Source organism: Marmota monax, unplaced genomic scaffold, assembly GCF_021218885.2.
Source record: "Marmota monax isolate L192 unplaced genomic scaffold, Marmota_monax_Labrador192_F-V1.1 WCK01_AAM20220418_F8-fsc00055, whole genome shotgun sequence".
Taxonomy (NCBI): domain Eukaryota; kingdom Metazoa; phylum Chordata; class Mammalia; order Rodentia; family Sciuridae; genus Marmota; species Marmota monax.
In genome coordinates, this window is record NW_026695205.1 from 12,802,924 (window position 1) to 12,826,947 (window position 24,024).

The 24,024-nt window shown below is 44.7% G+C and overlaps 1 protein-coding gene across 4 annotated transcripts in view; it reads right to left on the bottom strand.

Moving 5' to 3' along the window:
- Positions 1–19,263: 19,263 nt before the first annotated feature.
- Positions 19,264–24,024, bottom strand: part of Nuf2 (NUF2 component of NDC80 kinetochore complex) — a 31,019-nt gene continuing 26,258 nt past the window's right edge. For all 4 annotated transcript variants that reach the window (XM_046430238.2, XM_046430239.2, XM_046430241.2 and 1 more), the window contains one exon: positions 19,264–19,517. In XM_046430238.2, the coding sequence (XP_046286194.1) occupies positions 19,383–19,517 (135 nt within the window). In that variant the 3' untranslated portion in view covers positions 19,264–19,382. The remainder of the gene's footprint in view (positions 19,518–24,024) is intronic.

Sequence of the window (24,024 nt, forward strand, 5' to 3'; positions counted from 1 at the left end):
GACCACCAATATAGTTTTGGCCAAATACCAGTTGCATGGAACAGGACTGGACAGTCCTGTGAATGGTTTCCACCTCAGCTGTCCAGGCTGTCCACCTCTGGAGGGGCTAGAACCTAATGATTTTGTTTTTAATCAGGATTGATGCCACTGACCTGGCATCAGCTGCTTCCTGAATTTACTGGGAAAAGTGAACTGGCAAAGTAAAATGATCTAACGTACTTACCCTGCTTATTTGAAAACGTCTACTAGGTGGAGAGAGAAGCTGCTATGTGTAACAGTCACTAGACAGACTTTCATCACCAAGGTCTAGGGCCAATGTGAGAGCAAAGCATTCAGCTGGAAACCATCTGCAGACTGTGCATTGCATCTGAGGTCGCGTGAGGTGCAGGAGATTAACCACGAGATTCCACCCTAAGAGTTTTGTAGCTGTCTTTCCGAGGCTCAGACCCTGGGGAACAGATTTTGGATTCCAGCAGGCAGGAGAAGATGCAAGGGGCAGCTACAATAGTATACCTGCTTTATTCGGAGGTGGTAGCAGCCCCCAGCCCCAGCTCCAGCTCCAACCCCAAGTCAGTCCCTTGCCCTCTGAAGTATTCCACAGGTCTTTCTTACATGCAGGCCAAGGAAGGTTCACTGCCAACAGGTTACACCAGTGGCCACATGATCACAGGCAAATCTGAATGACCTTGGGTACATAGGCTGAATCAGGATGTTCTTGACCTTGGCTACATACTACAAATAGCCCACCAGAAGACTTGGCGAGGGAGCCTGTCTACAGCCATTTGGGGCCTGCTCTATAATACCCTAACAGGAAAAGTGATGAACTCATGAAGAGAGAAGCTCTCACTAATGTGTATAGGTTAAATGGTGATGAACAAAGCTGAGAAGTGGTATCAGAGGAAGAAGCTGTCTCGAACCTGGGTCTTCCATGTGTAGACTGGAGCAAAACACCAAAATTCCCCCAAGCCTGTTTTCCAGTCTGGGAAAAGGGGAATATGGAATCTACTTAGAGAGGGTACTGTGAGAATTTAGACGAGATACTTCATGTGAGGTGTCCACCTGCTAGATGACATTAAACAAACATCAGCCATTATAGGGTGTGCTTTTGATGTAGAACATGCCGTGGTACAACCTCTAAGTAAGAAAAAGGAAATGGACTATGCAGAGACTGTGGACAGAAGAGTAAATACAAATAGCAAACTAAACAGAAGAATCTGTACATCTTCACTCATAGAAAATAAAAAGCAGAATGAGAGGCGTTTCCTGACCACCAAGTTTACCATTTATCTAAAGCTTGCTGTGGTGAGCTCATGGTCAGGAGCCACTCTGGGTCACACATGTTATCTTTTTGGAAGAAGCCTGTCAGTGCATCCAGGCCTTTGAAACATGCTTGAGGACGTTGGCCCCAAACTCTGTCTCTAGTTTGGAGGTGCCCATTGTACTGCCCTACATAAGTGTAAAAAATTAAAAGCAACATATAGGAAAATGGCAAAGTTTTAAGTTACATTAATAGTATACCTCCTAGAGTGAGAAACGTGCTTGGCAACAATGTTTAAATAATAGGGCTCTGGTTAAAACATTAACCCATCTTGTCCCATTGTCCCAGATGTGGAACACCTATAAAAATCGAAAGGCAGGAAAATCGGGAGTTCAAAGCCACCCTCAGCAAGGGTGAGGTCTGAGCAATTCAGTGAGACCCTGTCTGTAAATAATACAAAATAGGGCTGGGGACATGGCTCAGTGGTTGAGTGCCCCTGAGTTCCCTCTCCAGTACCAAAAAAAAAATGTAAACATAATATATAATATATAATATAATCATATAATAATATTATGACAATTATAATATTAATACTGATTAAGATAATAATATATCAGCTCTAGATTATAATATCAAACCGATTTTAAGGCACCTGAGTCAATTTTGTTGCAATATTTGTAGAACTGAAAGCTTGGAACTTCATGGGTTAAGGGAAAATAGGATGCGAATTTGTAACTGATGTAGTCCTCCTATTTACCATCTCTACGCAGAAGTAAGCTGGTTGGGTTTAACAAATTATCCCCAAGACTTGTGGTTTAAGGAACAATTCATGTAGCTGGTGATTGTACAGCAGAGGGCTGAGGCTGGGCTCAGAGGGGCAGCTCTCCTGAGCTATGTCCAGCTGGGCAGGGCTTTCAAGGGAAGCTTTGATTTGCCAAAGGTTGTCTGAGAGCTAGAGGGACAAGGTGGCTACTGCAGGGACAACCCATCTGATGCCCATTGGGTCTCAGACCTTGCTTCAGCTGGCAGCACTGTCCTCGTGGTGTGTGGGAAAGGAGAAGGACTGCAGGCTCACATCGCACCCTTGCTTGCACCATGTTCTATGAGGCCAATGCAGGTGATGGTCACATGGCAGATGGACAGAGTATAGGTAGGCCAGGGCAGTTGTTATAGTCAGCTCTTAGCCTGTACAGGAGAAAGGTTTGAAAATCAGTATGTCAAAATATTCACATTGTACTTGGTTAAATTATTGGTAATCTTTAGTTATATTTTTCCATCTTTTACCTTTTCTATAAAAAGATTATTTTTTATAAATGTATAAAATTAAATATTTTAAAATATGTATCTGCCATACATGCATTTGGTAGTGCAGACATATCAAAGCCTCTTGAGCCACAGAGAAAGACCTCTAAGCACTTTCTTGGTGGAAGCCAGAGGCCTCTGGAAGGGCTCTCTTCTCAGGTGCTGAAGCATGAGAAGGGTTCACTTCAGCCAGGACAGGTGAGGACTCTCCAGGCAGAACAAACTTGGGGGAATGGTATTGTGCTAATAAAACCAGAAGGTAAAATAATGACAAGACTCAGACCTAGGGAGGATCTGAGAGAACGGAGAGGCTGGGCACGTCCAGGGGACATGCCAGGAGGAGGCAGAAGGAGCACCCCAAAGGGGAGCTGTGGCAGTGTAGACCCGTCCTTGCAAGCTCAGAGCTGGGTGATTCTCAAAGGAGGCTCCTCTTCATGGTTCTAAAGTGCTGGTATGGTCATGTGGACCCAGGTGCTACAGGGGAGTTTTCTCTAAGCTGAAGTCAACACTTACAGAAAATTCGGAGCAACAGTAAGAGGTTGGCAATCTATTCTCTCAGCAACCCCAGAAGTCTCTCCCTTCTTTGTCAGGCAGAGAGAACCTAGGCAACTGTCTTGATATGGAGGATTTTTAGAGCAGAATTAATAAGCACCTGCTGATTAAATTTGGGCTATAAAATTGCCATAGAGCTGTCACAGTTCTAGTGACCATGGTCTACATTATGCGCTTTCTAATGAGGTGCTTAATTAAAAGGAGTGCCTAGATATGCAAATTCCTAGGTCCGGTCAATCAGCTGGTTGTTTACGACTGGTCCCCAGTGTGTTGTGGTATTCAGTTGAGTTTGTGGCCCCTCGACCAGGAGGTGTTGACCTGCACTCCTGAGAACCGAGCTCATGGTCTCCCCAGCACCTGGCCCCATCAAAGACAAACACAGCAACCACCCGAGTTGCTATTCCCAGGGAGACGAGCATGGAGAAAGGCCAGGAGAGGAAAGACGGTCGGCAGCTTCAAGCTGCCTTCCTCCCAGCATGGCTCCCAGTACTTTCCTTTCTCAGGTCTCAGCAGCCCAACGTTTGGGTTTTGGGGAAAGCCACAGGCACTTGTGATAGTGAGCATGAATCTGTTTCTCCAGATTTCTGTGGTTTCACAACTATGGGCAGAGATGACTGGGAGAAATGGTATTTTTCTCTTAATGATGAATTAATTTTAATCAGGGTTCCTAGATTTAGCAAATAAGAAGTAAAGCATGTCCAGTTAAATTTGAATTTTGTAAGAAAACAAATAAAAGTAGGGGCATACTCATACTGAAAAAGCATTCACCGTTTGTTCAGAAATCTGTTTAACCCGTGTCCTGTATTCACCTGCTCGCACAAGTTGTGCGGCTCCATGAGGACTACACCTCCTTCTGCAGATACTGTAGGACTGACAGTAGGCCTGGGAAGGTGCCTGGTGGGGAGATGTGCTGCCCAGGCCCCTGGACCACACAGCAGAGGCAGGCCGGTCCTCCTGTGTTCCAGCTGGGTTATCTCCCGTCAGAACCCCTGAAGTGCTTTGGTTGGGAAAGTCATTTAATGAATTTCATCCTCTTTCAAGTGATTCCATGGAACTTTATGTAGCATACCAGAGAGAAATAAGCTTGTTTAAGCAAAACTACAAATTATTTAATTTGCTAATTTGAAAGTCAACATTTTAACTGTTAGCAGCTACCCAATCCATTGTACAATGATGTTGGAACTTTTTTAAAATCAGGACTTTATGAAAATATAAAAATATGAACTGTAAATTACAATATTCACTTTAAGGAACATAACTAACTCAGGAAGAACTCTCTATACATCAAATAGAGCAAACATGAACAAGAATTTGGACACTCATCTTCAATTTCTTCCTCATTAAGAAATTAGGGGAAAAAAAACGCCTTTAGTTGGCAAGGCTTGGAGAGACATAAACCTCTGATGTGAGGAGAGCCAGGTTTCTCTTCTCTCTGGACCTAATTCTGGAGACTCCACCACATGCTGCACCCCTCCCTGCTCCACAGTGGTCTCTCGGGAGGGGGCTTCCCTGCACCAACGTCCCTGCCACCAGGTGCAGGTGCATCTTCGACTCTGCTACTGCTCATTGTCTGTCCTTGGCTGAGTGCTGAGTGTCTTCCAAGAGTACCACCCAGGCTGCTGCTGCTTCCAGGACATTCTGCCAAATGCGTACTAATCACTTCCCACCCAGGAACAGCTTTCCCACTCGTCTGTGTGGTGCCAAGCTCAGCTCTCTAGTGCACAGTGCCCATGCAACCAGCATCTAAGACTGTCCACATGCTGGGGCCCGAGGGTGCTCCTCCATCCTCTCAGAAGGAAGTGCCCTTGGATCTGGTCTGAAGGTAGGTTCTCCCAGCACAGAGCGTGGGTTCCTTATTCCTTCCTTCCTTCTTTCATTCATTCTCCCACAGATCATTGCTGAACACCTACTAGTGTCAGGCATAACCAGGCCCTGGAAATATAATACAAACAAAAGAAGCCTGGGCTCTGTATCTTTTGGCAATTCCAGTGGTGTGGAATGTTTTGACAGTAGAAGAAAATATGTGAGGACTCCATAGTGGGTCCTGGTTAGGAAAGACCTCCTAAGCTTCAAAGAAGCTTCAAAGGAGAGAGAATGTGTGTTTGTGTGTGTGCATGTGTGTGTGTGGGGGGGTGTAAAACAATGTGTGCTAAAGGTGCTGAGGGATGGAGAAGGAACCTGATGTATTAATGAAAATAATCATTGTCTAAGGGAGGCTTCAGGAGACCAAAGAGCCCCTGGATAGGCCTCTGTGTGTCAGCGAGTCACCCAGAGTTTCCACAAGCATGCAGACAGGCCACCGCACACCAGGGAGTGTTCCCACATGCATCTGAGTGTGGCTTTGAGTGCAGCCAGCAGTAAGAAGGAGCTTAATTTCTGTTGGAGGAAGATGGACAGCAAACAGACAAGCGCTAGTAAGATAACCTCATGTATTGTAAACTTGTTTTCAGGTAAAAGATAGCAACTGAGTGGTTGGGAGTGGGGCTCTTTCTACCAGTGTGGTCAGGGCTTATTTTTGCAGATGGGACATTTGTGGTGAGTCTGCAGATGTAGAAGCTGTAGCAAGCACAAAGCTGGAGGCAAGAATGTCCCGAGAGAGAAGCCCAGAGCCTCGGGATCTAAGGTGAGGAGTTTGGCCTGTATCCCGTATTTCCCCAGTGGAAAAACAGAAGTCTTTAAAGTCAATGAGTAAAACTTTGTAAAAACAGTGAATGCTGTGGCTTTGCTGGATCTGGATCAGAGGCACAGCCTACATGGTGGGTACAAGGGGAAGAAAAAAGATGGGTTTCAGAAATACCTAAAAAAGTCTATTGGTAGGCTTTCTGATTGAACCGGGTGGTGATGGGGAAGAAATGAGGAAAGGCTCTCGTCTGCTGGGTGGGCGACTGATGGCACCCCTTCCTCTGAGAAGTTGTTTTTGGCATGTTGGATTTGAGATGTTCACGGTGCATCCCAGCAGGAGGCCCAGAAGCACCAGGTACCTGGGTCTGGAGCTCACAAGGAAGGTCTGGGCTGGACTTGTAGACAAGGGGAAGCAAGAGTCATGAAATCTGGTCCTTCTACACAGCCCAGAGAAGTGCTAAGCTGTAGCTGTTTGGAATGGGGTACTCCATGACACACTGAGTGTGTGAGCCCCATGCTGGTAATAACCAGGTAACAGAGTGCATGTGACAAGCACCTGCTGATGGGGAAATTGTGATGAGCCCAAGGAGTTCCCAGATGTGGTGGGTTTGTGTACACAGCGAAATAGTGGTGACTGGAGCATGAAGAGATGGGCAAGGGTAGTGTGGAGGCACAGGGGAGGGGGCAGTGGCCACACTGTGGAACAGGGTAGGAAGGAGACATGGACACAAGATTGTGGGTGAAATTCCCATCTCCAGGATAGAGACAGCTTGAAGCAACAGCTTGAACCTCACCAGTACGCAGGACAGAGCCCTTAGGGTCCTAACATTCTCTGGACCAATGGACATTTTGAAACTAATTTCAAACACTACGAAATGAAAGCTTTATATGTTATTGATGCAAAATAATTAAAGATCAGCTCACTGCCACCTGCTCTAGATTGTAGCTGCCTGGGATCTAAACTCTGAGGTAGGAAAGCCAGAGACCCTCTTAGACACTGTAGATCCCCTGTCTTGAACACTCTGGCTAAAGACGTGGCCACTGTGTCCAGCTGGAGATCCTGGAAATCTAGGTGAATGGATATCCCTCCCCCACATGACAGCAAAGGTCACCAAGTCCCAGGAGCAGCCCTTGCACCCAGGACGTGCGTGGGATGCCCTGAGGACTCTTTTGCACCTGCCAGCACTGATACCCACATCTGGGACTTCTGGACCCGCGGCAGGTCTGAAGATCGTGGGGCAACAACCCTCAGCTTCCCCAGTTCATTATGTTCATGGTGTCACTATGAGCAAGCTCCATAAAAAGAGAGTGTGCGCAAAGCCACATTGCCTGTGGAGCAGATAGCGTTTCCCATGTGACCAATGCAAATTATGTAAGAAAACGATGCACAGAAACAACCTAAATAGCCAAAGATTAGATTAATTAGCAGAGATTGCTCAGAATCTAGGGGTAAGGTTAAAATTACTAACTTTTCAACTGTTTATAATCCTAACAATGTAATATTATTTAATATTATTTATAGTGCTTAAAAATCCCAACTGAAACCACATTCATTTTCATTAATTCACATTAATTTCCCAAATAATCAGTATACTTGCTGATTGACCTCAGCCCGCGTCTGCAGTTGTTCTGTTGCACTGATTGCAGGCTCAAGCCTCTGCTGTTGGTGGCACAGGACCAGGAATAGGGAAGGAGGCCTCAGCAGCTTTGGGCACACCAAGAGGGATAAGGAGGGACCAGGCTTTCAGAGGCTGGCCACACCCAGGTAAAGCAAGTGGATGTGAACATTGTGGCTTCAGGTGAAAGGTCTGCATGCATCGTGTTTGGCACCTGACAGATGGTCCTACTCTCACAGGATCTATGAGATGTCCATGCAGCTACTGCCTAGTTGAGACTAGAATCATCCAGACTCTTGAAGTTGGGGAAGCTCAGATTTGTTTCCTGATGAGTGAACTTGGAGTTAAGAAGTGTCTGTCCTCCTTGCCAACTCCTTCAGGCAAGACCCTTGTTGAGCAGCAGAAATCGTGAGGGAGCTCTAAATTCTGATCCTGGGTGGTTTTATCTCCTGGATACCTTCTTGTGAGCCACAGGAAGAACAGAGTTATGGTGGCATGTGTTTCTTGTTCTAAGATATCAGTAAATGTAAACCTCTCACAACCAACCAAACATTATCTTGTACAAAACAAATCTGGGCATTTCGTAATCAGGTCTATGGAATGAGAGGAGATTCACCTCTGAGACAGCACGGGGACCTGGGTTTCCTCTGAGTCCAGCCCTCTGAAGGATGGAAGACCCTTCTCACTACCCTACAAAACCCTGCTGCCAAGTCATGCCAATAAACTTTTAAATTTGGAGTAAGCAAGTATAGTTTAGTACATTTTTAAAAATTTAAATTGTTACCATAAAAAGGAGCCTCTTCTTTGTCACAGCTGGAAGTTCTCTCTGACATGCAACTGAGCCACAAACTGTGCTTCAGAGAGGGAGACTTTTGCACTCCTCTTTGATCTGATTTTCCCTATTTAATAGACAATTATAGACTCTTTAAATCCCAAACGTTGAGAGACAGCAAATAATTACCAGTAGCAATTTTAGAATAAAGCCAATCCAAATGAGTTCAGTTAAGTTATGCAATACTAAGTGGAGGTGGTTTTTATTTAAACAAGGACAGCACAAACCCCAAACAATCCTTACACTGCCTCAAATTCCTCCTGACAGCTGCCTGTTAAACTTCTGACCTGTTGGTAAAAATCTGCACACCATCTACCAAAGGGATACACACACGATTGCAAACTTCTGTACTAAGGACATTGAATAAATTATTTCTTTAAGATCATACGGCAGATCTATAATTAATTAAACTCGCCATGATATTACGGCAAAATAATTTAGCTTTTCTAAAAAGGTAAATGTAATTTGCCGATCTGGTATTTGGAAGAATGCTCTGCCCAAAATCAATTCCTTTAGTTTCTAGAGAATAGAAACTAGAGGCAATCTCATTTTAATTATATCTTTTTATTGCTAACAAAGGAATGATTTATGCAATTAAATTAACTGGCTAGAAAATTATTCTCAGCTGGGCTGCCCTAATTCTTCGCTTTCTGAATTGCAGGCTCTTACACTTTTCAATGTAGATTAATTTTTCTGATATGCAAACAATGCCTCTTGTGTTCATCTTTTCCATTTTTTTAATTCAAAAGTATCCTTTTCTTCTTGCCAACGACATGAGTAATATTTGTTGAACTGTTGGGCTCTGACTAGTTTCTATTCTTAATGTTAAAAGATGAAAAAGATCTTTTCTTTCTGATCTCATTATTCCAGAACAGAGCAAGACTTGAGGGTCTCTTATCTGTAGTGCTGGAATAGCAGCAAAAGCGTGGGTAGAGCTGCAGAAGTGCCCAGGGCTGCAGAGTGAGATGGCAGACAGCAGTCTCAGCAGCCTCGGGGTGACCAATGAGCAGTGTCCCACATCTAAGTCCCAGTCGGCCCCAGTTACTCCTGCAAAGTGCACCAGGTACCCAGTGTGGAGTGGCCTCAGTGAGCAAGACACGAAAGGGGAAGCAGTGTCAGGACTTCAGATGTGCTCTGCCTGCCCTCGAGTGGCAGATGACCCGGCAGGCAACTTTTGGTAGAAATCTTTGAAAGACCCACTTCTGTATTTGTGGATGAAAGACAGAATGGCCACACTATTAAGGGATCTATGACATTATTTGGGATCTAAATGAATTCAGATTATTTAAAAATATTTCATATTACTCCATATTCCATATTACTCATTCTTTCAAGGTAACATTGGGGGTTTGAAAAGTAAGTAGGCTGGAAAATGTTAAGATGTAAAGAGAGTGATGGAAAAGAGACTGTTATGGTGCAGATGTGAGGTGTCCCCAACAGTTCATGGGTGAGACAATGCAAGAGAATTAGTTAGAGCTGGAGTGACAGGATTCCAGAACCTAGTCAGTGGGTGAATCCATTTGAGTGGATTAACTAAGTGGTGACTGTAGGCAGGTGGGGTGTGGCTAGAGGAGGTGGGTCACTGGGGGCATGCCCCTGAGGTATGTACTGTGTCCCTTGTGAGCACAGCTCTCTCTGCTTCCTGATTACCAAGTTCAGATCTGCTATCCTCCTTCACACCCTTCTGCCACAAGTGCTGCCTCACCTTAGGCTGAGAGCAACACAGACAGCTGTCTATGGACTAAGACCTCTGAATGGTGAGTTCTCTATGTTGTTCTTGATTTGGTTGCAGTGACAAAAAATGCAGACTAAAACACTGGGTGCATTTTTTGCTTCAAAGCTGCAAATACGATAGTAGCATGCTTCTGTGGATCACTGTTATCTGCCAGACCAGGAACCATAATCTTCTTCTGTAAAATAGTAAATATGTTTGGACTTGTGCACCATATGACATTGGTCACAGCTACTCACCTCTGACACTGTGGCATGATCTGAGCTGCTGGGCACAGCTGGGCTCTGATTAAGCTTTATTCACACAGGCAGGCTGGGTGGCCCTGGGCTAGGTATGGTTTGCTACCCCTGCACCAGCCCCCAGTAGCTCCTTCTCACCTTGCCTGTGGAAGAGAGAGCCCTGTTCATTTCAAAATTCACAAAGAAAAGTCAGAAAGCATGTCCTGGGCCTCATAAGTACAGGGCCCAGCAAGAGGCTTCAGTTGTAAGTGGCAAGTAGCTTCCTTTAGGTACAATACAATCCAGAAGACTACACTTCCTAATGAGTTAACAGATTTAATGGATTAAAATTATAATTCAGAGGGACTAGTGCCACAGTGAAAGATTTGTGGAAGAATGTGGGAGAATAAAATGTCAAACCACAAATGGGTATTTGCAAAACATGTAACTGACAAAGAGTATAGAAACTGTGTGTCTGTGTGTGAGTGCACACACAAATGCACACATGTGTTTTCTTGAAAACAATAAGGTAAAAGCTGTGGCTCAGTGGTAGAGCACTTGTCTTGCATGTGTGAGGTCCTTAGCACCACATAAAAAGAAATAAATAGATATTGTGTCCATTTACAACTAAAAGCATGTTTTAAAAAATGTAACAAAGTGGAAAATGGCCAGAAAAAGTGCACAGGTAATTTACCAAAGAGGAAACACAGTCAGTAAACATGAAAGATGCTCACAATTAAGGAGATAAGTAAATGCAGAAACCATGGCAGCATCACTTCCCAGCCCTCACACTGGAGAAGGAAGGGGCTCCACCACACCCTTGTGGCAGTCGAGAAGAGAAGGGACACATAGACACCACAGTTTCTGTGGAACAGTGGCAAACCATTTGGAAACCCCAAAATTGAACCCTTTAGTATCTGTCCTAGAGAGATTTCACCATGTGTGCATAAAAACACATCTGGCAAATTCTCAAAGCCACAGCACAGGGTAGCACTCATAAGAGCAAAAGTGAGCAGAAAGCAAGCTGAACATGGCCAGCAGAAGTGTATGACACGGCCATGCAGGGCAAAGCCTACAAGTGAAGCCATGAGGGCCACACACACGGGGCAGCTCGGGACACAGTGCTGGTTCACTCGAGCTATCTTTGGGAGCTGGCTGCAGGCCTGACTGTTGGTGTTGCAGGCCTGGGCGCTGGTGCACAAAGCCGTCCTCACACTTCAGTTGCTCCCACAGAGCAGGAACAGCAAATTGCAGGGCATGTGGTGTGCCAATTCCAGGTCTAAGCCTTGCAAGCCGTGCTATGTGTGGTGAGGATCATTGCTTCATGCAGTTGGCAAAAGGATGAAGAAATTCATGGGAACAGTACACCTTAGTCTTAGGGCAATAGTTCCTGGTGAGCAGGAGTCATGGAGGGAGGCAAGGCTTCAGTGTCTGGCTAAGGTCTTTCTCTTGTAGTCAGATGATGGTACATGATTATCATTATTATTCACAATGCCACTGCGTGTATTTCCAAAATATCCCTTTCTTAAAAGAAAACAAATATATTTCAGTCAATATGTAAAGATTTTGATTCAATATTTCAATGAACTTTGAAAAACAAACTAAAGGGTTCCCTTGATATGCTGAACATTTACTCCCAGGATAGATTTGATGAGCTAATGTCAAATTAAGTCCATGAAAGGGTTTGTTGTTGTTGTTGTTGTTGTTTTAACACTGAACTAGTGCTAGTTGTTGTGGTTTAGTAGAACATCAAGTCTAGTGTAGTCCTCAGTTGTGATGCATCAGGGTTTCTGAGCTGGGATCTCAAGTTCCATGTTTATGACTCCTTAGAAATGCACTTTTAGGACTGGGAATATCACTCTGGAAGAGCGGCCTAGCACATGTGATGTCCTGAGCGAAACGTTGAGTCATTTTGACTGGATCTGGAGAACTTCACAGCGAGTCCCTACATATTTGGGCCTTGATACCAGGCCCTCTTCCATAGAGCAATGATGCAGGACGCAAAGTGAAGACCTGCCCGTGATCCGTCCCTGTGCTGGAAACTGACCTCCTTAAGGCCTCCTTTATACTACAATCACCTTTAGAAGGCAAGTCAGCTCCGTAGACATAGACAGTTGATGTTACATCATTGGGACTACAGCAGGATAGGTTGGTCTTGATTCCTCGAAGAAAAATTGCAGTGAACCGGGACACAGGGGACAGTGGTAATCCCAGACTGCCATAGTAGAAGGAAGAGCAGGGAAAGAGCCACATTTGTGTTTCCTATATAGGAGCCTGAGCCATAGATATCAATTTGGGCTTCTCAAAGTTCTCAGACCTAAACCTCTGGAATCGGGCCTGGTTTATCAGGTGAAGGCTCTGAGTCCCTATGCTCTGGAAACATGGTCACTATATATCTGCTCGTTTCCACTGAAAGCTGGAAGATAGTCAGAGCCTATTTGGAAGCAATTCGTAACACTGTTCTAATGTATGTTGGAGAGAAAGCTATCTGATTAAAGACAGTGTAGTGCAGTTTAAAGAGGGCTTGAATGCAAACCAAGAAGCTCAGACTTGAACTACTGAAGACATTGGCAGCCGCTTTGGGTCTTTTGGGCAGGTGAATCAACTGGTTGCCACTAAGTACCTCTCTGAGCCAGAGCTTCCCATCTGTTCACAGGAGATAATGAATTCTGGCTACCCAGTCCGCTGTGCTCACATCAGACCAGGGTAAAATGCTCCAAGAGAAAGGCGAGTCTAAGCCAGACGCCAGTGTCTTGAGCAGACTGGCACCATGTCCTCATGGCAGCAAAGTGTGGAGGCCGGCACCTTAACCCAGGATGGAGGTGTGGAGCCAGCAACTGGCCCATAGAGACCTACCTCTTTTCTGGGCTGTTGATTAGCAGTGATCCCAATGTGTCCCCAAGGGGCCACATGGAGCAAGATTCCAGGGCTCCATCTTGCTATCCATCTCTGCCTGTCTCCACCTCTCTCTCTCAGTACACATGCACACAATCATTTTCTTCAGGAGAAGCCAGCTGCTGTGTCAAGCAGTCCCATGAAGCCCATGTGGTGAGGAACTGAGATCTCTTGCCAAGAGCTGCCTGACGGAGCCATCTTGGATGTAGACCCTATGGCCCTAACCAAGTCTTCAGATAGAGCAACTCCGGCAGACTGACTGGTCACCAGCTCACGAAAGCCTCGAGGCTAGACCCAGCCAGCTTAGCTGTTACTGATTCCTTGACCCTGAGAGTTAGGTAATAAATAGTTCCTGTGTTAAGCTGCTAAGAATTGGAACCATCTGTTCCCTGGTGAAGGATAACCAACACAGGGACATGGGCAGATGGGAAGACTAATAACATTGGGTTGATGGGGCTTCAAGGGGTGACACCATGGACCCTGGAGTGAACTTGGACAGGACCTGTCTGCGTGGGCCTTAGCAAAGAGGGACCATATTCTGGGTATATGAATCCCGCTGTGTAATACCTGTCTGGGAGAGGGTTGCCTGGAGCAGAAGGTTTCTGAAATGTTCAGTGCCTAGAGCTGGAACAACAGAGAGCTAAAGGAGCCCTTCCAGGAAACAGGTGTGTGGGGGGGGAAATCAGCAGGAGAAAACAGCACGGGATAGCCTCACACCCTCAAATGTGGAAGGCTTCTTCACTCATTTGTGCACCAGACATTATTTTGCTCCTATTATGTGCTAAGTTCTACAGACACAGAATGAACTGCAACTGCTAGTTTCTAAGAACTTTTGGAGAGAACGCTTCTGTCCTATTTTCCCTACAAATCTAGCTGTAGAGGATGGCTTTAAGCACCTCAGAATTTTCTGCACCCTCACTCCTTGGCCTGGTGGTTGCCTGCCAGCAACAGGGAACATTACTAGTCAGACAGCAGCTCAGAACCCTGAGCACTGTGTCACATTTTTTCGGGTTATATTCTCTTTAACACTGTTAAGAGCTCACACATTTTGTCACCAGCTTCTTGGGTTTTATTAGCTATGTTGTCAGCTTTGTCTCTGGGACAAAATACCTGAAAAACACAACTTGGAGAAGGAAAGGTTTGTTTTGGCTCTTGGTTTCAGAGATCTCAGTCCATGGCCGCTGGCTCCACTGCTCTTGACCTGAGGTAAGGCAGAGTATCATGATAGAAGGGCTTGGTAGAGACAGCTGCTCACTCACGGCAGCCAGGAAGCAGGGGGAGGGGGATGGAGAAAAGCAACAGGGCCAGGAACAAAGTAAACGCTTCCAGGGCATACCCCCAGCATCACAATCCCTCTAACTAGGCCCCACCTCCAATCATCTCCACCACTCCCAATAATGCCATCAAATTAACCCATCAATGGACCAACCCACTGATGAGGTCAAGAACTTCATGATCTAATCACTTCCCCAAAGCCCCACCCTGAATGTTGGTACTGGAGGCCATCAACACATGAGCCTTTGGGGGACACTCCAGATTCAACCTCCACTTGAGTAACAATGGCCATTTAGAGTGCCAGGTGGTTTATCTGACTTAATCCATACAGTGACTTCCCAATCTGAAAATGAGGCACCCAAGGCTCAGGGCCTTTCTGTTTCATGTTCCAGCTCACAAGGCTGGAGAGTTGCAAATGTAGACTTCTAGGGCATGTCTCTCAAAATGCATTCTGAATCCAGGTGTTGAGCCCCAGTCAATTTCTAGCCTGTACAAAGCACTTTTCCTTGCACTGCTCTCGAGTCAAACAGTTCTGAAGAGCAAGGTGCTCGGTGACGTGAGGTAGAAGGTAGGGGGCAGGCAGACTGCTGACCTTTGCTGCTCAGTGTGTGCTGTGGCACTACTCAGGCTTACTAAAGTTCTTTTAATCAAGATGTCTGGCAACTTGTGAGCACACCAGTTTGAGAAGCACAGGTGTTGAAGATCTGTGAAAACACCTTCCCTAGTCAGGGGTGCATTCCTCCAGTGTGACCCTGAGCTGCAACATCACTTTCCCTGGTCCCTACCAACACACCCAGGACCCAGAGTCAAACTCTGGGGCCTGAAGTTCTGTTCTCCACGGCCAAGCACCACTTAACACCTGTGCTCACCCAGGGATGGATCAGGAGCCAGCACCACACCTGTGGAGCCAAGGGAGCCTGCACTGTTTTGTGTGCCTGTGTTCGCCCCCAGCGGGGATTGGGGGTGGGAAACCATCATCTTTGCTCCTTGCTTTGAAAATGCTGTAATGTTTTTCCAGATCTTGTGCCTACTGGGTCACTCAGACAAGATTCTGGAGTTCAGCAAACATGCTTCCATCCATCACCAGTGGAAGGCTTGTAGCAGAGGTGCTACAGAAGTATCATATAAAGTATATCAGATTGGCCCCCAGAGCAATCTAATGAGCTTCATCCTCAACAGAACCAGCTGCCATTTGAGTGTTAGCTGCATGGCAGATACCGTGCTCAAAATTCCCTCAATCCTGATGTGCAACATTCATTATTCCTGTTGGAATGTGAGGAATTAGTAGCTTATGCTCTTAGCCACACAGCTCTTTTTAATGCAATCCCCAAGGATTGTTACTAAAATCACTTAGTATGCCTGCTTCAAGTACAGAACCAAGAGAACCCCCTCGCTGCCCAAGCCAATCTCTACGGATGCAGCATACTTAACGAGAAACCCAAGTGGAGTTTACACACACTAGTTGGAGATGACTGTGCCGTGTTACATTGTCCCCATCTAAATAATGCCCTTAAGTATTATGGATCTTGTTGAGCTGCATAGAAATGACCAGGTATGCATGTTAGAGATAGCTCTGTGGTGGCAGTTAAAAATGGACTTGAGAAGGCTGTTGCGGGTAGAGACTTGTTTTTACAGTTTTATCAGAGTATCACTCTAAGCCATCAATGCCAGGTGGTGCTCCAGATTCACCTAAGTGACTGGCTCACTGTATGGCTTCTCAAATTCTCTCAGGAAAATTAAATTCTAAGAATTACATGGATTCTGGGCTAAAATTCTGAACCAATTACTAATAGAATAATGCAGATAAAATTCAAAAGCTAACAGGGTCAGGATTGGAAACTTGAAAGGCCATCCTCTTAGCAGAACTTCAAATTTTCATACTATTTGGAACAGATTTCAGCTCCAAGTTCTGACACTTCTCTGAAATACCACTATTGCTTTAAAATTTGCAGCCTTTATTTTCAGACCTTAAAATCATGGCCTGTCAGCATGGCTTATGCAAGTTGTGTTATGCCCCCTGGTGGCAATTTGGGTAGGAATGGGGAGCAGGTTTCAATCACAGGATTAGGGCCCACTTAATTGAAATAGGTGGCAGGCCTGAATTTGAAATGGAGTTTCATGTAAAACTTTTCTGGTCTTACTAAAAATAGCAAACCTTCTATTGAATGAAAACCAGATGTATTAACTTCAGTCTGCAAGATGCATATATCAATTTCCCCTGCTTTGTCATGAACTGGATGAGCTTCTTGGAATGTCACTTGAATTAAATATTTGTTCTACAAGTGGCTGGACCCAAAAGATCTCAAGTCTGAATTCCCAGCTTCTCCTCCAGGTCAGTGCAGCATCCACGATGCCACAGCCTGCAGAGCAGCTGTGGCCCCATACCCAGAAGCTTCAAAAAGTCACTTGGCCCAAATCACCATTCCCCTCAAAATCTAAACTTTATAATTTATTCTTCAGTCAAAACTGCCCAATATGGATTTTGGTGGATTATACTGAGAGCTCTTGAGTGAGGTTTTATTTTACCTGTTTGGGGGCAGAGATAGATGAGTGAAGATATCAAGCTACCAGAACATTATGCTGGATTTTCCTGCTGGGCTAAGATAACTCTGGATTCTCGGGTGGGGCTCAGCTGGGTGGTAGAGCACTGCCTGGCATGCAGGAGCAGTGGGTGTGGAACCCAGATGAGCCCAGTCCTCCACCCAGCATTGAGGAAAAACACAGACTCCTCAAGCTGATGTTGACGTGACCATCAGGTGCAGGGCTCTATGCAGACCAGAAGACGGAGACAGGGAGTCACCACTCCCACACAACGTGGAGAAGGTATATAACCCAGCAAAACCATGAGACACGCTGTAGTGAAGACAACTGAAGATAGGGAAGAGGTTAAGTCTGCACTTGGAAGAGGTGAGTGCTTCCTAGCAGGAGACTGGAGGCCCTATAGTACTGAGGGAGCCACCTCCCATGGCTGGAGGGCATAGCTCCACAAGCAGGAGTGAAAAAGAGTGGCTGAGGTCCCCGACTGCATGCACAGAGTCCAAGAAAACACTTCACTAGCTCTGTTCATTAAGTCATCAGCCAAAAACCCTAACAGGCATTTATGTCCTGAAGATGCACAAGAAAAACACACAAGTTGAAATACGTTTACTCTTCAATAAGCAGGGCTAACTGCAGTCTGTACATCAGGTTAAGCATCGCCACCTTCATTTCTGTTCCATGATGCTCAGATGATCCTTGCTTTTCATCACAGCAACAGCCAAAGTCCCAGCTTCGTGCAGGCAGGAAAGCAGGTGGCCTCACTGACTGAGCCTGCTTGAGCTGGGGTCTGCAAGGCTATCTGACAGTTACCAGGTATTTCTGTTTCCTCTGGAAATTAAAAATATCCCATGGTTCTTCTATGAGTTCACCATGACACCCAAACAAAGCCTGAAAAGCCAAGACTGCACAGATCCCCAATGACCTAATTTCACATTAGTCAACTACACCCCAATGCCTAGGTAGAAGCGAGGTGGAAAGGTGGCCAAGAAGGGGTGATGCAGACTGAAACATGGGTGAAGGAGGCAAGGAGCCAGGTGCATCAGATGAGGTCCTAACTGGAGAGACATGAGGCAGCCAGGGCAGAGCACGGTAAACACAGGGGCTCCTTTCATGGGCAGAAGTGCAGTTAGGGAAGCTAATTACAGTATGTGACAACCACATCTGCATTTAACTGGCTTCCCTTGTAGTCCAGGTGTTTTATTTCATGCATAAAAACTCTTTTTTGAAAGAGGCCCTTAGGCTTCACCAGAATGCCAAAGGGATACAAACACTGATTTGTCATCAGATATGCAAGTTTGGAATTCAAGAGAAACACAATAAATGTTAATAAAATGTGTGTGGATAATGGTAATGCATAATGGAAGCCAGGGGTACTAATGGACAGTTTCAAGGAGCAGAGGTTGCCATACAAGTGAAGGGTAGAAGCCTAGAACACAGAGTCAAGGGTGAGATTTCAGGGAGAAAGTGAAAGGAAGATAGAACTAAGAACTGAGAGAAGAGCTCCCTGATGGGGGTGGTCCTGCATGGCGGAGGTAAGGAGGACAAAGACTGAGAAGCATCCTGGAGTCCTGGAAAGGGAGTGCTTTGTGGCAGAAGCTGCAGTACCATGAAAGGTGGGTTTACAAGCACAGCACAAAGATCCAGAAATTCATGTGAACAAAGAAGTGACAATAATAATAGAGACAGGAAGAGATGAGAAGCCTGTGGCTACAACTGCAATGTCTCCTGGACTTACAGGCAGACTTCCTACAGATCCCAACTCCTGGCTACTGAAAGATAAACGAGAAGGCAGGCGGATCTCAGCTCGGCACCCAGCTCCTCCGCCTGGATTCACTCCTCTGCTGCTCCTCCCACTCCAGGGCTTCCCTCCATGGAAGGCCTGGTCTCTACGGGGTGCATTCACCATCTCTAACAAAGAGCAAAGCACTTGAAACCTTAGAAAGTACCTAAGCCTAACACATAACAGGCCCCCATTTCCTCATGATGGATCCAGGAAGAGCGACGATCACACTCCAACTTCCCCTTCAATTAACCACTCTCCAAGTGTGGGGTCAGGGAAACACTTCAGACCTCAGTCTCCTAAGGAGCAACAGTTCCAACCTTGGCTCAGCTACTGAATCTTTGGGGACCTTCATCATTACTGATGTATAAGGGAGTGACAATATTTCCTAGTCCTGCTTGAGGAGAACCATGCAAGAGCCTGCCCACAATGCTCAGGGCACAGCCAGGGCTCAAGCATGGCTTGACTTAACAGCCACCATGGAAATAACAGAAAAAACACGTACTTCAAAGGTAACTCCAGCCAGTGCACACAGCAAGGGACTGGGCAGATAGGCAAGTAGCTGCACAAGTTATTTCAATGATAAAGTTAATGAAAGCCTACATTAAATGCATGTCTTGAGAATGATCACTTTGAGAACATATAAAAGCTGCTTGAAGGAACTTTATTTGTTATTTCTGATATTCCCACTAGTTTCAACTTAACTACACCCTTTGAAGAAATTAAAAGATGGTAAGCCATCTACAAGAGGCAGCTGCGTGGTCAGGTGGACATTCGGAACATTCTCCCCTTCAGCTCCGTGGCCCTCTCTTCTATTCTCGCATGGCACTCCTCCGCTGCCTTCTCAATGCCTTTATGGTACTTGTCCAAGGTAGTCCTCAAGTTGAGGGATATTTCCTAGTGGAAAATAAATAGAGTAGGAATTATTCCAGGCAACAACCTCATCAGACTTCCATTCATGTTTATTAATACTTTAAATTCTTCTGCACAGGAGCACAATGCCTGCTCTCATGAAAAATCCACTCTAAGCCCAATGCACACATCAAAAAGTTGTGCTACTTAGAAGAAACAGAGATGTGACATAAGCCAAAACTTCAAAACATTAAGAACAACCATTTGAAATTATAAAAAAAGTTTTACTGTTGAACATGGAGAATACCTGGATTCACATGGGTACCACCTCTGCATCCAGCCCTAACTACCACCTGAACTATGCCAAAGACTCCATGCCTACATCTCCAAACCCTCTGAATGAGGGCTGGGAAGTCGTACCTACCACCTGAACTATGCCACTGACTCTGTGCCCACATCTCCAAACCCTCTGAATGAGGGCCAGGAAGTCCTACTGTGAGCAATAGCAGCTTTCATATAACACTGTGGATGTGCTACAGATTTTACAAGAATGAGCAATTTTTATAGATTGAGTAAAATAAAGAAATTCAATTGCATACATTTTCTTCTATTTCATATTTATCAAAGGTAATACTGATCCTTTTATTATTAATTTTCCTTAGAAAAAACAAACCTCAAGATGAGTTCACTAATTAAACAAAACAGTGGCCCTTTGCCAATAGGGCAAAATTTATGGTCAAAGCAGAGAACTGGTACAATGTTCTCAACTTTAAGCGTCTCTCCTATTAACTTTCTCCTAAACCTGTAATAATAGCTACTACTTACCTTTACTTAAATTCTGGTGTAGATATTTTCAAAGTTCACACACATTGCACAGATTATAATTCTATATAGTATGAATTTACAATGTCCTGAAGAACACTATTCCCAGCACCATCACCTAAGTGATCTTGAGGACACTATTCCAGATATAGTGTGTGTGCACTGAAGCGCACATGTCCCAGAAATCCACACACAGCTACTTAACCCTAGCATAAGAAATGGGTGTTTACATCTCCAAGACAGAACAGAGACCAAGCTGTACAACTAGACGGATAAACCAAAAATTTGTGAAAACTTTATTTCTTACCAAATTAGCTGCTAGCTTGTGTGAAGGCCTTTTTAAAAAAAAATCAGATCAATTTAAGTCCCTAGTTCTACTAGATGTATGATGACTCATACTAAAAAGAGAGTTGCATATATTGGGTAGAAAGATACTAATTGAGAGAAATTATCAAAACCAAGTGTGGCTAAAGAAAGACATTTGCAAACACAGGAGCCCATCATTTCAGTACAACCACAGGACATTCTTCTGAGAACAAACATGCTCAAGAATACCACACAGACAGGGTCACAGTGAGAGAGGAAGACAGGGAGGGCACTCCAGGAGCATCCAAAGAAGCAAACACTGGATGTCCTGAGCCATTTCACAAGGAGTTTCATGGTGACAGATCACAGCCCCCACACTGTATTAGGGTTTCTATTTATATTTACATCCAAGTGGAAGTTCACAATAGTACAAGAATTCACATATATATAAGTTTTACTGTGAGAATCTCACTGAAGTTCAATATTTTTAAGATCAAATTCTAGGGTTGAGGGTGGAGTTAAGAATTTAGAGTACTCTCCTAGCATGCATGAGTCCTTGGGTTCCATTGCTAGCACAAAAAAATAGACAAAGGGAAAAAAGAGAACCTATAGTCTAGTTCTGTGCTATTTAATATTCTGGCCACAGGCAGGTATTTAAATTTAACATAATTAAAACTCAACTTAAAGCTCAGCCTCTGGGCTGCAGCAGACACGTGCCAAGGCCAATGGCCACACGTGCTTTGTGACTACAGCACAGCTCTCACAACCCACTAATGCAGAGAATCCCACTGGACAGTGTTGGTCTATCTGGGTTTTCAGATCAGAGAAGGTGAAGGTTATACAACACCCACGGTGTTCATTGCCTGTGCAGCTATTCACTCCATAAGCACATTCCTGGCACCATCCAAGGATATTATAGGGTACTCTGTATAGCACAACAAACAGTAAGTGGAAGTTGCAGTGATGGTTGTGGCCCTAAAGGAAAATAAAACCAGCCCAAAGACTGTGCACTTGTAATACAGCTAGTGTAAAGGAAAAAGTAATCTTCAATTTCACTTCACTGTAGTTATGAAGAGCCACATGTGGCTAGCAGATGCCCTATTACACAGCACAGAAGCATTTTATCTGGAAGAGACCAAAAGTGTATTAAGAGAAGAGAAATCAAAGGCACCTGAAAGGAGTCCAGGAAAGTTATCAAGCCTCAAACAACGAAGGACTGCCCAAGACCTAAGATCTGAATGTGCTGGGATGGGGCTGGGCCTCCCTTATTCAGAGGTCCATCCTTGAGTCCAAGGTGACCACAGACATCTGGAAGATGCCCAGGCCATGTGCTGACTTGCGGATGGAGGTTCTGGGCAGTCCATTCACTGTGAATGGATCCAACAGCTGCAAGAGAGCAGCCCAGCTCCACTTTCAACAAGGAAGTGAAATAGTGCAGTGCTATTTCAGCAAGACACAGTTGACAATTCTTGCTTTCCAGGATAGATTTGATGTAGAATTAGAGTCACAGAAGAAATTTAGCAAGTTCTGCTGCCATCCACGAGTCTTACAAAACAATACACTACGGACAGAAAGGGACTGTTAGGAACAGTGGAGCTGAAAGACCAATTTATTTGCTGATTGCCTTAAAACTAGGATTGTCTATCATCTTCTGTCTTTGTTATGGAAAATAATGCTGCCACAGAGAAACACAAAATGAATGAATGAGAGACACATGGTGGGGAAAGGAGGAAGCAAAGAAGAGGACAGGCAGCAAGAGAATGAACATAAGCTCATAAATGCTATTTCTTCCATGAGTGGGCAGAACAGGAAGCAGATTTTTGAAAGCTACCCAAATAAAGATAGCAATTAAAACTGGAAATAGAATGAATTATCTATGAGAAAAAAAATACTTGATAAATAAAGGGTTATGGTAAAAACTAGAATCCAAAAGAAATGCAGGAAAAGCAATCTGGAAGTCTTAACACGTCCCTTCTCTTTTCCTCAAAGGATCAAGCAGTAAGCTAGAGAGCCTTCATAAAACCACCCTTACGTCACCCAGGTATTTACAGTCCTTCCCTAGCTACTATGAGCAGACACATGTGTCACAGTGCAGGCTGAGAAACGGCAAGTTAGAGAAATCAGCAAGCCCAACAAATGTACCTGAAGTTTTGATCTGTAACTATGCAGCAGAGCCCAGATCCACTCAACTTTTTAATATGGAAAAGGCAGCATGTTAATCAAAGTTTCAGGAGACACTAAATAATGACAAGAATTAATATTTGCATTAAAGTAAGGTGTTATTGGGCAGGGTGTCATATGCCCGAGGCAGGAGGATCACAAGTTCAAAGACAGGCTCAGCCACTTAGTGAGACCCTCTCAATAAATAAAGGGCTGGGGAAGTAGCTCAGTGTTGAGTGACCCTGGGTTCAATTCCTGGCACCAAAATAATAAATAAATAAAGTACGGTATTATGGTTTAGATAGTAAGTGTCCCCCAAAAGCTTATGTGTGACACTATGCAAGGTTTAGAGGTGAAATTAGTGGCTTATGAGTTTCAACCTAATCAGTGACTTAATCATCTGATAGGGACTAGTTGAGTGGTAACTGCAGGCAGGTAGGGTGCGGCTCAAGGTAGGTGTGTACTTCGGGGTTTCCATTGTGTCCTTTTGAGCAGAGCTCCCTCTCTGCTTCCTGATCGCTCAGTCTCCAGCTGTTTCCTTATACCACACTCTTCTGCCCTGATGTTCAGCCTCAGGAGCCACATGGGACAGAACTGGCTGTCTATTGACTGAGACCTCTGAAACTGTGAACCACCAAATAAACTTTTCCTCTTTAAAGTTTTCTCGCCAGGACTTTTGGTCATAGCAGAAAAAAGGCTTACTGAAACAGGTAAAGAATATCTCACCTTGGCAGAACCACCGTGAAAGTGACCCCAAGCTCTGCAAGTTAAAGATAAGGTGCTACTGCTACAAATTTACCCTGCTGTTAGGCCCCATCCTCAAAGGCACCGCTCTGTACTGTCAAGCCATGATCTTGGAAGACTATTTAGGACTGAGTTATACATTGTAAAAGGAATAATGACAAGCAGGGAACAGGAGACAAACAAACTGGTTAGTCATGAATCTGAAAATGAAGCTATATAAAGGAGGCTGGAAAACTGGGGCTAAGTAACCCACTGAGAGAAGACTGAAAGAACCTTGACAGCCTCAAATGCCTTAAGAGTTACTCAGCAAGAGGGCACAGATTGATTCTAGAGACAAGACCTCAGTTCACTAGAATGTAAAAATAAAAATTTAAAATTCAAAATGAGAACATTTCAACAATAAAAGCTGTCTTGTTCTACTAGGACAATAAGCAGAACCTATAGTGATTCTCAAAAGCCAAGACAAAGTACAAACTCTTGCCCTGCTACTGGAGGTCCTAATTCAGCACATTCAGTTGGG